Source organism: Pinus tabuliformis, chromosome X (genome assembly GCF_031772625.1).
Source record: "Pinus tabuliformis cultivar Carrire ecotype Pingquan chromosome X, CPIR1, whole genome shotgun sequence".
NCBI lineage: Eukaryota > Viridiplantae > Streptophyta > Pinopsida > Pinales > Pinaceae > Pinus > Pinus tabuliformis.
This window is the reverse complement of record NC_142308.1, coordinates 491,949,669-491,964,566: the sequence shown is the minus strand read 5'-3', so window position 1 is coordinate 491,964,566 and position 14,898 is coordinate 491,949,669. Positions and strand designations below refer to the sequence as shown.

Genomic DNA, 14,898 nt, shown 5'->3' with positions numbered 1-14,898 from the left:
TCAAACTCACTCCTTGCATGATATCTGGTCTTGTAGTTGTGAGATACATGAGGCTACCAACCAATCTTTTGAATAAAGTTGGATTGACATCTAACCCTTCATCATCCTTACTTAACTTTGTACATGTTGCAACTGGAGTAGGGACAGGTTTGCAATATCCCATCCTGAATCTTTTCAACAAATCTTTGGAATATTTATTTTGAAAAATAAAAATTCCCTTTTCAGATTGCTCAACTTCTATGCCAAGAAAATATTTCATGAGACCAAGATTTATCATCTCAAATTCTCTCATCATGGTTGCTTTAAATTCATCTATGTCAAAATCACCTGTAAAAATCATGTCATCAACGTATAAGCAAACAACCAATATTTTTCCATGCTCATTTACCTTTGTGTATAAGGTAGCATCGATGTTGCTTATGCAAAATCCATTCTTAATCATGTAGCTATCGATTTTGATGCACCAAGCTCTAGGTGCTTTCTTCAGTCCATAGAGTGCTTTCTTCAACCTGTAAACTTTCTGTTCATTACTCTATACGCCATATCCTGGAGGTTGCTACACATAAATTTCTTCTTCTAGAATTCCATTCAAGAAGGTTGATTTCACATCGATCTGATATACTTTCGACTTGGTTTGAGCTGCTATGGCTAGAACTACTTTTACAGTGTCCAATTTGGCTACCAGAGCAAACGATTCTCCAAAGTTTGTTCCCGATTGCTATGAGAATCCTTTTCATACAAGTCTTGCTTTAAATCTTTCAATTTCACCATTTTCATTCAACTTTGTCTTGTACACCCACTTCACACGAATGATATTTTTGTCCTTTGGAAAATCAACCAAGTCCCATGTATCATTCTTTTCAGTAGCTTCAATTTCTTCATCCTTGGCTTGCACCCAATTTTCATGTTTGATTTCTTCTTCAAATGAAGAAGGTTGGAATGACAATAATGAGAAAATTGAACTAACATCCAAATCATCATAAATATCTTTCAAACTTCTCATCTTTCTCTTACCATTTCTTGATTCATCAGCTGATTGATTGATGGGAGAATCTTGATCTGTTGATCTGCTTGATGATCCATGCTGCTATGAAAATCTTGGAGTCCTTGTTGGTGTGTATCTATTTGGTGTCTTTATGTGTTATTCTTGCTACTCCTTTTCTGCTACATCATCTTCTTCCATCAGTGGCACTTGTTCATCAGCTATTTTGTCTACAATTCCATTCATGACTCTTGTTCCTTGAACACAACATCTCTGCTAATTACGATCTTCTTTGTGACAAGGTTATACAGTTTGTAAGCTTTTGATTTCTCATTATAACCAGTGAATATGGATTTTTCACTTTTATCATCCAATTTTTCTCATTGTTCCTTAGGCACATGTGCATAAGCTACACATCCAAATACTCTGAGATGAGATACGCTGCAATACATACTTGACCATGCTTGTTCTGGTACTTTGTTCATTACATTGTTTGTAGGAGATCTATTGATCACATAAATAGCACATGCAACTACTTTTTTCTAATACTCATTAGACAAGTTTCTACCTTTCAACATGCTTCTTACCGTGTTCATAATTATCATGTTCTTTCTCTCTACTACACCATTCTGCTGTGGTGTGTACCTAGTTGTAAATTGTCTTCTGATCCCATGTGTTTTGCAGTAATCATGGAATGCCTTTGAGTCATATTCTGCACCACGATCTGACCTCAATACCTTTATCTGTTGATCACTTTGGTTCTATACTAAGGCTTTAAATTCTTTGAACTTTGCAAAAGTTTCAGACTTCTGCTTCAAGAAGTAAACCCAAGTCTTTTTGTTGTAGTCATCAATGAAAGTGAGGAAGTAACAACTTCCACCAATAGACTGTGTCCACATAGGTCCACACAAGTCTGTATGAACTAGCTCAAGAGGTTGCTTTGCTCTGTATGCAACTCCCTTTGGAAAAATTTCACGGTGTTGCTTTCCCAAGATGCAACACTCACAAGTACTAGTAGGTTCCTTGATGGGAGGTAATCGTTTCAGCATCTGTTTTTGCTCCAACAATCTTAAACCAGAAAAATGCAAGTTGACAAATCGAAAGTTCCATAACCAATAATCATGAGAACATGCAACTGTAAAAGAACTCACCTAACCACTGTAATTCAAAATTAGAGGAAAGATTCTATTCTTCATCATTTACACCTTTGCTATCAGTCTCTTGCTTAGGGGCTTATCATGTATAACAACATCTTGACTTTGAAAGATAACTTTGTATCCTATCTGTGTCAATTGACCAACACTCATGAAATTATGTTTGAGACTAGGAACATAATATACCTCTGAGATTGTCTTCGGCTCCCCCTACTTGGTCAGAATGTTGACCACTCCTTTGCCATCTACTTCCACAGTCTTGTTAGTCCCCAACTTTAGCTCTCTTTTCAAATATTGATCAAAATTTACAACCAAATCCTTGTTTCCTGTCATGTGATTACTGCAACAACTGTCTAACATCCACACACTAGTAGAAGGTTCATGCATGGTATGGCAAGCTAGAAAGGTGGAATTAGTACTCTCTGTAGTGTCATTAGCTCTCTGGTTCGCTTGATCAATTATCTTCTTCCCGCAATCACGAGCATAGTGACCAAATTTATTGCAATAATAGCATCTCACCTTTGATTTGTCAACTCTTTGATTATTGTTGAAGCTTCTGTAGTTTCTTCCATTTGCATGTTCATGCTCTTCTCATCCATCTTTCTAACCACCATATCTTCCACTTCGTCCTCTACCTCTCGATCTCCTTCTATCTCGACCTCTATCTCTTGAAATAGAAACATGACTTTTGAAAGCGGCCTCTAAAGTGGAATTCTTATTTCTATCTATTATTGTCTCATGTGATAGAAGTGATTCCATCATCTCATCAACTGTCAATGATGCCAAATCATATAACATCAAATTTGGTAGAGAAAGATCCCAGGACCTTCTCAACTACTATTTGATCTTTTATATATTCACCATAAATCTTTAACTGATTTACATCACTTATGACCCAATTCATGAAAGAATCGATGTCCTTTGTCTCTTTCATCTGCAAACTTTGAAAATCTCTCCTAGTATTCTGCAACTTAACAATATTGACTTTGGCCATATCTATATAGTTTGTCACGGAAGTATCCCATGATACTTTTATTGAAGACATGATCATAATATTATGGAACACTGCTCGGTCCACTCCCTACTGAATAAGCTGCAGCACATGTGCATTCTTCTTCTTGTCTGTATTACTGAGAGCTTCTTCTTCTTCTTCATTCTTAGGTTCTGAAAACCCAAACATGACATAATCCCAAGCATCATGTGCCTGCAACGTGGTTGCCATCTTAATGGCCCACACATCATAATCATTCCCTCTAAACGGAGGGGAACTGGAGCTGGAAATTTGAGAAAGCCATCTTTCTCCAAAAATACCTTTTCGAAAAAACCATAAATTTCTCCTTTGTAAAACTCTTTTTCAAAAAAAATACCCCTTTCAACGAAATACTAAAAATTTTATTTAAAAAAAAACTAAAAAAAAAAATCTTTTTGCAAAATACCCTTTTGAAAAAATCTTAATTATATTTTTTTATACCTAAACGAAATTTAAAAAAAAAAAAATCTTTATATATAAAAATAATAACCTTTACATAACACACCCTTCACGTAAACTCTTTTTCAAAAACATAATAAGTCATGGTAACTTATAAGAAAGACTTCAAATGCTTTAAAAGTTGACCATTACGAGAAAAAATATATTTCTCCTCTCACACAAATTGTTGCTAATTTTTTTTTCCTCGCTCTGATACTAATTTTTTGGAAAGGTAGAGGAGGCAAAGCATAAATAATTCACACATAAAACACGAGTTTATGTTCTTTTATTGATCACACACAAAACACGAGCTGCTGCTCTTCTATTGATCACACACAAAACATGGTGATTACAATGAACCTGATGAAGGGTATTTAAACATTTTCCAACTAGCTAATTGCCTAAAATTTCTTGACATACAATCACACACTCAAAGTCATCTATCAGTTAACTCGAAATATTGAACTACTCAATCACTAAATTAACTAACTCTCTATGTTTAACCAACTCCTTATGTAAGATTAATTATCTTATTTTAAAAGAATAAACACCTACTACAACTGATGCAGAGCAGTTCTATTGAATATTCTATATAATTTTTCTTCGTTTCCATCAATTGGACGTGCTTTAGATAAATTTATTGTATGTGCGACTTTTCTTGGGGTTTCGGCACTGGGATTTAAGGCTAGCCGCTTGATTTATTCCCAGTGCTTACATGTTACCAATAACCTAGCTATGTTGTAACCTTTGCTTTTGTTGCCTTAGTTCACTTCACACCAACTGAATCATAAGATTCCTTGTCCACCTTAGGTTGAGAGCTCCTTTCTACATCAAGATCTAACCTTGCCCCAAGGTAGAATTCTTATCCACGATCGACTCTCACTATAATGTAACATGAAGTTTGTTCTTTATTTTGCATCGTAATCAAAAGAGCTGGTGGTCTTCCCATTTTGATGTTAATATAATTTGCTTAGATTTACGATTTTAGTGTATTGTTATTCATTATTATGTTGCTAAGTATTTCTACTTTGAGAAACAAATTTTGAAAATTTTAAAATACCAATTCATCACCCCCACAATAATTTCCTATTTCCTAACAATGGATATTGGAGTAGGTTCTTTTGTGAACAATTTAGGTACTAGAAAGTAAATTCCATGGATCGTGGCTAACCCATATTGGATTACTCGAGATGGATTTTGATTTTTCAATGGATCAAACTATACAACATAAAAGGTAATAATCAAAATCTACTTAAAGGCTCTTGACTTGATCTATGGTTACTTATAGAGCATGAAAATTTATTTAGGAAATCCTGAAAGGGTTTTGTAAGTCATATTTTGAAATAGTAATCAATTATTATAATGAAAAAGAGATATTGGATGAGTTTCATTACTACTATGATAAATTTTCTTAAGTTATATATGATATCAAGAAGTTCTCTCAAAATGGTGAATTACACACCGGTTTAAAAAATATTGAAGATAAGGGTGAATCACACACCGGTTCAAAGAATATTGAAGATCATTTAGAACATGAAGAGGATTCCCCGATATAAAATGGACAATTTGTTGATCATCACCCAAAGTACACTATGGAGATGAAATCTAAAATTAAGTTGATGCATTGTAATAATTATAAGAGAATAACTCATCTATCTTCTAGAGGTTCGTATCCAATTTCTAATGAAAGATATAGATATGCATCTAGTAGTAGTGTAATAGTAGTGTGGAAGGACTTATATTCATAGAAATAATAAATCTAGATACTCCTTAAGAAGGCAAGAGAACAACTCAAGAAGAAAATAAGAAAAAAAACTTATTTGAAGTAGGGAAAATTTTAGGGGCAAAATTTCGCAAATAGGCTATTTTTTGGCAATTTTATGAAAAAACTATTCTCAAATTCAGTTAAAATTCGCTTATTTTTTACATATATATGATTAAATGGATGATATTCGGCAAAAAGTTACGAATTTTAATAGTAAATTTCATGATTTTTATTGAATATTAGCATACATTCTATATGTATGGGTTTTCAAATTCAAATAGTGGCCTACAATGATATATATAGGAAAAATATTAAATCCTTAAAAAATTCCTTAATTTGAAGAAGAAAATGGGTGCATCCATAGTAGTGAGAAATAAAATATACCTCATATGTCTACAAATGAATACTTGAACTTAGAAAGGGAAAAAATATATTGAAGAAGCTAAAAATGAAATGGATCCTAGATGTGAATCTAGTAGTTCTTTTGATGAATTAAAATATCTTTATGAACAAATATATTTTAGAATGAAAGCTATATCTTATTTACAAGAAATCAAGAAGCCTGCAACAACAAATAAAATAAAAAAGGACTTACTCCAAGAATAAGAGATCAATAATCAAGATTTTGATGTACTAAAAGAAACTATTGTTATTCTGAAAACTCAACAAGAAGAAGTCAAAAGAATGAGTAAAGTAATGAAAAAATCCATTGTACGAATAAGAGGATCATTGAAAGAGATTAGAAGCTATGATAGTTGCATTAAGACATGATTTATAAAAACCTAATTATCAACTATGTTGATACTAAAAGATTGAAAAGAATATCAAAATATTATGAGATTCTTAGCATCAATAGATCTCCTCTCATGAAGAATGAACATGGATATAAATAAGAAACATGCTCTAGGAAGGAAAATGGTAAAGAAATAGATAACCATGTTAGAGAAGATAAAAAGTACACCAGTAATAAAGCTAAAGGAAGTGTTAGATAGTAATAGTGGCAAGAGAATAAATGACATCAAAAAAATTGAATAACACTCGTGAGAGTCAGTAGCAACAAAGAACTATTCATAACAACAATTTGAAAATCTAGAGAGAATGCATGAAGAACTACAAATGTCATTTTCCCCTAAGAGACAAATAATTCAAAGGAAAAATGCATGCAAGTATCAAAAATTCCTTAATGTTTATGGTCTTTCTTGAAATAATTATGGACATAAAGGAATAAACTGTAGATATTATGTAAGATATCATAATGTGTTGGATCACAACGACAAAATAATGCATAAAATGTTAGGAAATAAGTGTGTATACAACAATAAATAATATGGTCAAAAGGATATGAGGAATAACAAGTCCTTTTCCCTTTTCTTAAATCATGTTGAATGTTACAAGTGTGGAAAATTTGGTCACAAAGTAGCAAAATGTAGATATGACAATATAAGGCCCCTTTCTAGAAAAGAGCAAGCAATAGAAGAATTCTTCCACTACAAATAAATGGGTAGAGGACTATGAGTTTTCATCCATTGCTAAGTGTCAAGGGAGAATGCTAAGAGGAACCAGGAATCAACAAATATTTAGTTTTTAATTTTAGAAAAAAGATAGTAAAATTAAAGAATATAATTATTTTATTCCCATCACTATGAAAGTATCAACTACAATATGTGTAAGATTCAAACGGACAAAAGAGGTAGCAACCTTGTTAACCCTCTTACCCAAACCAAACATGATGAAATAAAGGTATGGAAAATAAAGAAATAACTTCGTCATAATACGATGAAGAAGAAATTATAAGGTCATGCCCTTCTCAACACTCAATGTACCGAGCTAAGGAAGAAAAAGGAAGAAAATCTAATCAAGGGGAGTAGAGTAGATCCTTAGCCTCTCTTTATTTAAATGAAGAGGTTGACCTGAAGTGAAGCCAATGCAGATAGAAATATAAATAGTGATGCATATGAATTTTTTGGGTAAATTCATTCCCATTTGAGGTTACTTAGATGAATTCATTTATCCATATATAATAACATTATAGAAGAAAGAGAGAATGAAGCTAGCATAGTCTAAAGGGGAGTACACAACACTATCTCAACTCACGTGAAGAAGTTCATAATCAATGAAAAAAAGAGTTGTGGGAGAAGAGTGGTGTATTAAAAGGCCTAAATATAAATTCAAGTCGACTAGCTTAATTCTCAAGTAGTACAGAAGTAGACAATTATTAGGTAACATTAAAGTAAGTTGGATGACAATAAGATAGAAATAATGAATAAGCATAGGGGTAACTACACAATCAACATTGTAAGAAGATTTTAGACTCAGTTCAATGGGGATTTGTGTCTTTCTGGATGATTTCTATAATAGTAGTATAATTGAGTCTCTATAATAGTAGTATAATTGAGTCTCTTCTCTCTTAACTAGCCTTTTTCACAAGAAAGGAAGGCAGACGTCTAAATAAGTTTTGGAATATATGAATATCATAAATGAAAGATTTGAAAGATCCATAGAAATAAAATAATTATAAGGTGAAATTAGAGTCTCTTCTCTCTTTACTAGCCTTTTTCACAAGAAAGGAAGGCAGATGTCTAAATAAGTCTAGGAATATATGAATATCATGAATGACAGAGTTGAAAGATCCATAGGAATAAAATAATCATAAGGTGAGATTAGTTATAGCCAAATATCTAAAGTCTTTGTAATTTATGTCAAGGAGGGGTAGTATGAGCAAGCATTACATGAGAAAAAATTGGTATAATATATTTTTGACAAGGGGAGAGGATATTCTCAAAAACAAAGGGGGCTAATATACAAATCAATAAATAACAAGATAATGGTGTTTAAAAATATTTCCATGAATGGATGACTTGCAGTGTTTAGTGTTGTTATCATTGCAAAAAGGGGATATTGTTAGCAAATTGTTGTGATTGATATCAAAGATTATTGTTATTGATGTCAAAAGTGGTTTGTAGAACACATCTTAAGATATTGCATCGAATATATTGAGTTTTCCAGTTGATTGCATGTGACATGCAAGGAATGCACATGAGATGCATTTGACATGCATACTTTACATGTGGATTGGATGCAACATTTAGGACATGTATGTGATTTGTATGCAACATCCAGAGTTTGCATGTTAATTGCATGTAACATGTAACAGATGCATGTGAGTTGCATGCTATATATGGAGTTTTCATGTTTATTGAATGTGACACGGAAGGCATGCATGTGAGTTGCATGAAAAATCCAATGATTACATGAAGGTTGAGAGTAAAAATAATTGCAACATGAGTTAGCTAGTTGATCAATAAAGAAAATACATAAATAAGTGAAGGCAATTTTTGAGACAAAACAAAAATGAATTTTAAATAGAATGAATACCACAAATATAATATTTGAACCAATATATGATGAAGAATGAAGTACCAGATCAACATAATAGCAAAGTAGAATAGATTTAAAGTAATTTTTCACTTTCATTAAATTTTCTAACTAATTTAACAAGAAGAGAAGATAAAGGTTGAAGGAACTGAAGACACCAATAGCAAAGTAGAATAGATTTAAAGTAACTTTTCACTTTCATTAAATTTTCTAACTAATTTAACAAGAAGAGAAGATAAAGGTTGAAGGAATTGAAGACACCAGTTAAGTCAAAGCAAAATTCACATCAAAATAGAGATAAATAGAAATAATATTAGTTCAACAAAATTTAGGAGGTAAACAAGAATTTAAGGGAATTTAAGGCACTAGTTAAGGCAAAGCAAAACTCACATGAAAATCAAAATAATATCAATTCAACAAAATTGAGGAGGTTAACAAAAAATAAAATCGTAAATTTTCACTCATTAAATTTTCTAACTAATTTAACAACAAGAGAAGATAAATGTTGAAGGAATTGAAGACAATAGTTAAGACAAAGCAAAAATCACATGCAAATCAAAATAATATCAATTTAAAAAAATTGAGGAGGCTAACTAAGAATAAAACATGGAGATGAATAAGAAAAGTACACTTGGAAAAGAGTATCAGAGTGTTTAATTTATTGAATAGAAAAATAAAAAACACTTAATTTGAAGAATAGTGGTGAAAATAAATCTAATTGTCAAACCCAAAAATAATGAATCATCAACGAAGTAGTTTTAAATCTTTATATGTAGTAGTGTATGAGTATAAATATATGAACATTATCCCAACTATTTTAATTTTTTTAGAGCTGGAGAGAGCTACCACTACCACTATGTGATTATGTGGGAAGAAAAGAAGAATTTATTTATGATAGGGAAGCCTTTATGATCTTAGTTTGAAAATTAAATGAAAATGGATCTTAAATGTTATGAAACTAGGTGATTGTGTGACAAGGATTTGATGCTTCTTTTTAGTTGTTGTTGATAAACAAGAAGTTTTGACAAGGATTTGATACTTCTTTTTAGTTGGCATTGATAAAGAGGGATATGAAACTTCCTTCTTATTAGCATTTTAATAATCAACAAGTTGGTGGCTGTAGAGAAAAAGAACTTTTGTATATTGAAGTTGGAGCTTTATTCTACCTAGTAGTAAAAAGAAGTTGGTGATTTTCCCAATTGGATTTGCACATTAATATCTTGTGTTAAGATTTATGAATTTGGTTATTGTTATTCATTATTTTGTAGCTAAGTGTTTTAACTTAGAAGTAAAAATTTTGAAATTGTTGAAATAGTGATTCACCCCTCCTTTCAATATTTTCTTTATTTATAATAAAAACCTTGATATAGTTCCTTTTTAATATAATGACATTTTAATAATTTTAATACACCATTATTATCTTCTAAATAATTATTTCTAATTTCCTTAACCTCCAATACTACCTGACTTGAGTGATTATTATTATTATTATTTAATATTATAAATACATAAAAATCCCCTTTATCATAATTGAATATTGTTTCTATAAGATCTTAGTGAATTATTTAAGCATTTTTAATGTATTTGTTATTTCAAATACAATAACCATAAATGGTAATTTATATTAATTCCTTAATGAGTGAACAAACTTGAATTGTATCAATAAACAAAATTGTTATATAAATAATTAATTTTAATATTAAATTACCAAAAATTTATATATCTATATAAGTATATATATTTTAAATTTTTACCTATTAAATGTTTTAAAGTGTAAATTATTCTTTGTTTTTTGCAAATCGATGCCAAATAAAAATGAATATATAATAGTTTCAAACTTCATCATTTTAATTTTTTCCTTATCATTTGTATAAAATTTAATCTTTTAAAACTTTCATTTTCTATATTGATGAAACTCCAAATAACTTTGAGTTTGATTTTCTATATTGGTGAAACTCCATATAACTTTTAATCAGAACAAAATTGAGAAAATCCATATGAAAATGGATATATAATAGTTTCAAACTTAATCTTTTAAAACTTTTTATATTGATGAAACTCCAAATAACTTTGAATTTGATTTTCTATATTGGTGAAACTCCATATAACTTTTAATCAAAACAAAATTGAAAAGTCCATATGAAAATGGATATATAATAATGGATATTTAATAGTTTCAAACTTAATCATTTTTTTTTTTTTTATCATCTTTATAAAATTTAATCTTCCAAAAATTTTATTTTTAATATTCATAAAACTCCAAATAACTTTGAGTTTGATTTTCTATATTAGTGAAACTCCATATACCTTTTAATCAAAACAAAATTGGAAAATTCCATTTGAATGAAGCATGTTAATAACTGACTCCTCATTACAAATAAAATATCGATTTTTTTATATAATAATTTGTTAATAAATATAAACCATAATGAGTAGAGTCCCAGTAGCCAGGTTGGGAAAAATTTTCCTTAATAAAATGGCATGTGTTCAGACCTCGTCCCGCTGCTAAAAACATCCTAGTAAGAAACATCTGACTTAATATATAAACCATAATGTAAATTACCCAATATCAAACATCTCACTCATTACATCAATAAAATCTAGGTTTTTTTTAATAATTTGTTAATAAATATAAACCATAATACAAATTAAGCAATATCAAACATCCCACTGATTAATCCGTATTATTTCAATCACAGTTAGTATGTTTCCCGTCATAAGATATAAAAGAAATAAAAAGATTCATATAATAGTATGTTAAAAAAATTTAAAAACCTGCTAATCAATACTATATTGCATCAAACGCATCCCCCTGCTTATATTCTTATGCTTGATCATGCAAACTAAAGTTGCTGTCACAGGCCTTTTCAACCATTCATGACTTCTTTGTAAAAGATTCCATCTAAGTGGTCTCTAAAATCCAAAAGGATGAACTGGCATATTTTCTTTTAGCCTATGTTTGACATATGTGAAATAAATAAAAACCATACAAAACAATTCCCTCGACACATTATAAATCAGAATAACCAAATCCAACCTCCATTGAAGGAGGAGTGCTCGCAATTTGCATTGCACTTTATGCTATTTTATGTAGAAGTACGGCTGTTTCTTGACTATAATTCGGTGCACCACAGGGAATTCCACAGGGAATTTTAAAATCCTAAATACATGATAAATTAGGATATGCCAAATAATTTGAGAACTTCCTATAGAATTATATACATGTGAAACAATAAATAACTTCTCAGCCTCTATTCTTTGACCTCCTTGGAAGAGTCCTAGCGATTTGCACTGCACTTCATGGCTATTTTATGCGGAAGTGCGGGTGTTTCTGCACCAGAGGGAATCTTTAAAAATTAAAACTCCGTACGGTTGTCAACAGTCGAACCTGGTCGAGAACATTCATGGGGATGCGATGTCTGGTAGACAACCATGAAGTTCTCCATTCTCCATCCCCAGCAGGACGTACGTGAGACGTTCAAGGGAGGCCACTGATTTATTCGTACACAAACCATTAAGGACTTCTCTCTGTGCATGTTCGTGAAATTCCAGCGGCATTCATGACTTCCCCACAGTGGATCGTCTGGATCTGCGGAGACATAGCCATCCCGGTGGAAGTATCGCCGCATCGGACGAAGCCCGCGCCAATATGGATCACAGTTCACCCAGTAATTCCCTGCTTCCTACACTAAATTCATTTCCATGAGTATGAATCAAAACTCATTCCTATGAATGCTCTTGATACAAAAATTGCCAATTTTTTGTCCATATAAACTATAAAAAAACCTTAATGGTTGTACCAGAAATTCCATAAATTCCATATAAACTATATCCCTTTTGTATAGGCCTACCGTTTTGTACCAGAAATTCCAGGAGTATGAGCACAAATCGTCGACGGTGATTCGTATCTGCAATTACATTCACACAACATATCGATATGAAACCCTCTCAATAATTTACTACCAGATAACACATAGCTAGCAGATGGCACATATCGATATGAAACAATTAACTCGCAGATAGCACATCAAACCCTCTCAATAATTTACTACCACCTAGGGTTCCATATAATTACCTGCTGCCATTCTTCAAATTACCGTCTCCTCTACTGTGAATTTGGGTTTTTTTATGAACGCGACCTAGTTATTGGAATAAAACATTGGTGGTACTGTAAAATAATTTACCCGGCGGCCTTCTTCAAGAGAAAGGCAATAGGATGTAATCCTTGGTTCAATCTGAAGCAGACTTGTTCTCACTATAAATTTGTCTTTCCAGAGCTCGCAGCAATGTTTTGCCCACAAAATGTCTGATTCGGCAATAGATTTCCACTTGCTGGATACTGATACGCTCCTAGCCAAGCTCGCAACGTCCAGCAGTGACAACACTAGAGCAAATACATCGATGCAAAGCCATTCGAACGGGTCACCACGAAAGTCGTCCATCATTTCTCCAAGTATTTCCTTATAACTTCAACATTTAATACCTTCAAACATGTATATATTCAGTCGATAATCCAGCTTTCTGCCATATATACGCTACCATCAATACGATTATCTATGACTTAAAAGCTGGATTATTGCCTTTCCTATTCTAAATTGTACAAACCGGAATTGTACAAAATTGTAGGAAAATTGCCTTTCCTATGCAGGCCTCTGCTGCTGTGAGCTGTAAGTACGCCTTGAGGGGAGCTTTCAGACACCCCAGTATACCGTACATTGATCCCCAGCGTCTCTTCTTTTTCTTCTCCTATATCCCGCGAGAATTCATGCGTTTCCTCTGCTGTCTGATATAGATGGAGCCGGACAGTTTTCAACAAGTTGCCAAGTTGCCCGGTGTCATATCAAAATGCTGAGGACCATCGTAGCCTTTGGTGAATTTATATTCCCCAGTCTCGCAAGTGGCAATATAAGTTGGCCCTACATTAACACTTTTATTGTCCTATTCCCTACCCACCTCTTCAGCAACTGGTTGCAAATTGCTTGGGGCCAGCCTTTCCATATCATTTCAACTGTGCTTTGAATATCTTTACTTGTTTAATCCTATTATTCTCTATTTCATATCAACAAATGAACTAACGCACGACTGACCTACCACGAATTTTATTGTATTAGGCTTTGTTTATTAATACATTCAAACCAACCGCAGAACCACCTATTAGTGTAGCTGGTTACTCTAAATTAACAAAAGGTAGATATTATTAAATTGTGTTTATTTAATCATTAAAAGCACGGAATAAATGTTTTCTGAAAACACTTATGCTGTCCTCGTAGCTCAAGATTTGAGTAAAAGAGATATAGCCTCGGCTACTTAATATTCCAACCCAAAACATTTATATAAAAAGTTCATAGACATAGAAATCAAATTAATAAAGCACTCAATCTAGATTAGGTCTCCACATCTATGCATTAGAAGCTAAGGGTTGTGCAATTTACATATCGTACACCTTACAATAACTATGAATAGGGTGATTATGGTAATTATTTCATTGACATCATTAAAGTATGAGTGGAGATATGCTTGAGATAGAAACACGCAACTTCGAAGAAAATGCTTTCTCTTTTTTAAGATGTTACAAAACATGTTACGAAACATGTCAGGCATGCGTAGTTCTTATTTTCCTCGTGATAGATGGTTCTTTATGCTGTTGCTCAGCACGCAGATTTTATAAATTGATGTAATCCATTTTGAAATAAAGAGAGAGATTAGAGCAATTGTTAGTATTAATGATTCAATTGAATACTGTTTGGCCTTTTGTCATGTATTTTTTAATAGAAATTATTAAATATAATATAACGAAAACATTCAACTTGTATAAGAAATAGATAAGAATCTTCTATGCCACCCAAATTATTCTTAAAAAGTGAATAGCTCAAATCATTTTGAACTAGTTGGAGAGAAAATCAACTTTATATCTTTGGATTATCTTTCTTTTTAGTTATTTTTTTATGTTTAGTTATTTTTTATGTTTTCTTCAGTGGAGTGTTAGAGTTCGTTTTTCCAATGTTTCATTTTTTAGAATTGGATTTTTCAACACTTCATTTCTTTATGAACTAAGTATGATGAGTTGTAAACTCACATAAAAACTTGCATCTTTCTAGTTATCATAATTATCTTTATCCCACAGTAAAACTCCTTCTTAACTATATAATATAAA

General features: G+C 31.8%; 1 protein-coding gene across 3 annotated transcripts; it reads right to left on the bottom strand.

The window, feature by feature from the left end:
• Positions 1 to 11,583: 11,583 nt before the first annotated feature.
• LOC149140818 (uncharacterized) lies at positions 11,584 to 13,551 on the bottom strand. Of its 3 annotated transcripts, none has more exons than XM_089448825.1 (3): positions 12,929 to 13,551; positions 12,596 to 12,652; positions 11,584 to 12,427 (listed from the first exon to the last, which is right to left on the bottom strand). In XM_089448825.1, the coding sequence occupies exons 1-3, from the start codon at positions 13,187 to 13,189 to the stop codon at positions 12,101 to 12,103; spliced, it is 645 nt and encodes a 214-aa protein (XP_089304951.1). In that variant the 5' UTR covers positions 13,190 to 13,551; the 3' UTR covers positions 11,584 to 12,100. The 3 variants fall into 3 exon arrangements, with proteins under 3 accessions (XP_089304951.1, XP_089304952.1, XP_089304953.1); XM_089448826.1 differs by having other exon boundaries at positions 11,584 to 12,420; positions 12,820 to 13,071; XM_089448827.1 differs by having other exon boundaries at positions 12,606 to 12,652; positions 12,820 to 13,071.
• Between the last annotated feature and the right edge of the window lie 1,347 nt (positions 13,552 to 14,898).

Excerpts from the sequence above, each read along its gene's own strand:
- LOC149140818 (XM_089448825.1), bottom strand. The coding sequence starts at position 13,189 with ATGATGGACGACTTTCGTGGTGACCCGTTCGAATGGCTTTGCATCGAT. Across the intron at positions 12,653-12,928 it reads CTCTTGAAGAAGGCCGCCGG|ATACGAATCACCGTCGACGA; the intron begins GTAAATTATTTT and ends ATGTAATTGCAG. Across the intron at positions 12,428-12,595 it reads GGAATTTCTGGTACAAAACG|GAAGCAGGGAATTACTGGGT; the intron begins GTAGGCCTATAC and ends AATTTAGTGTAG.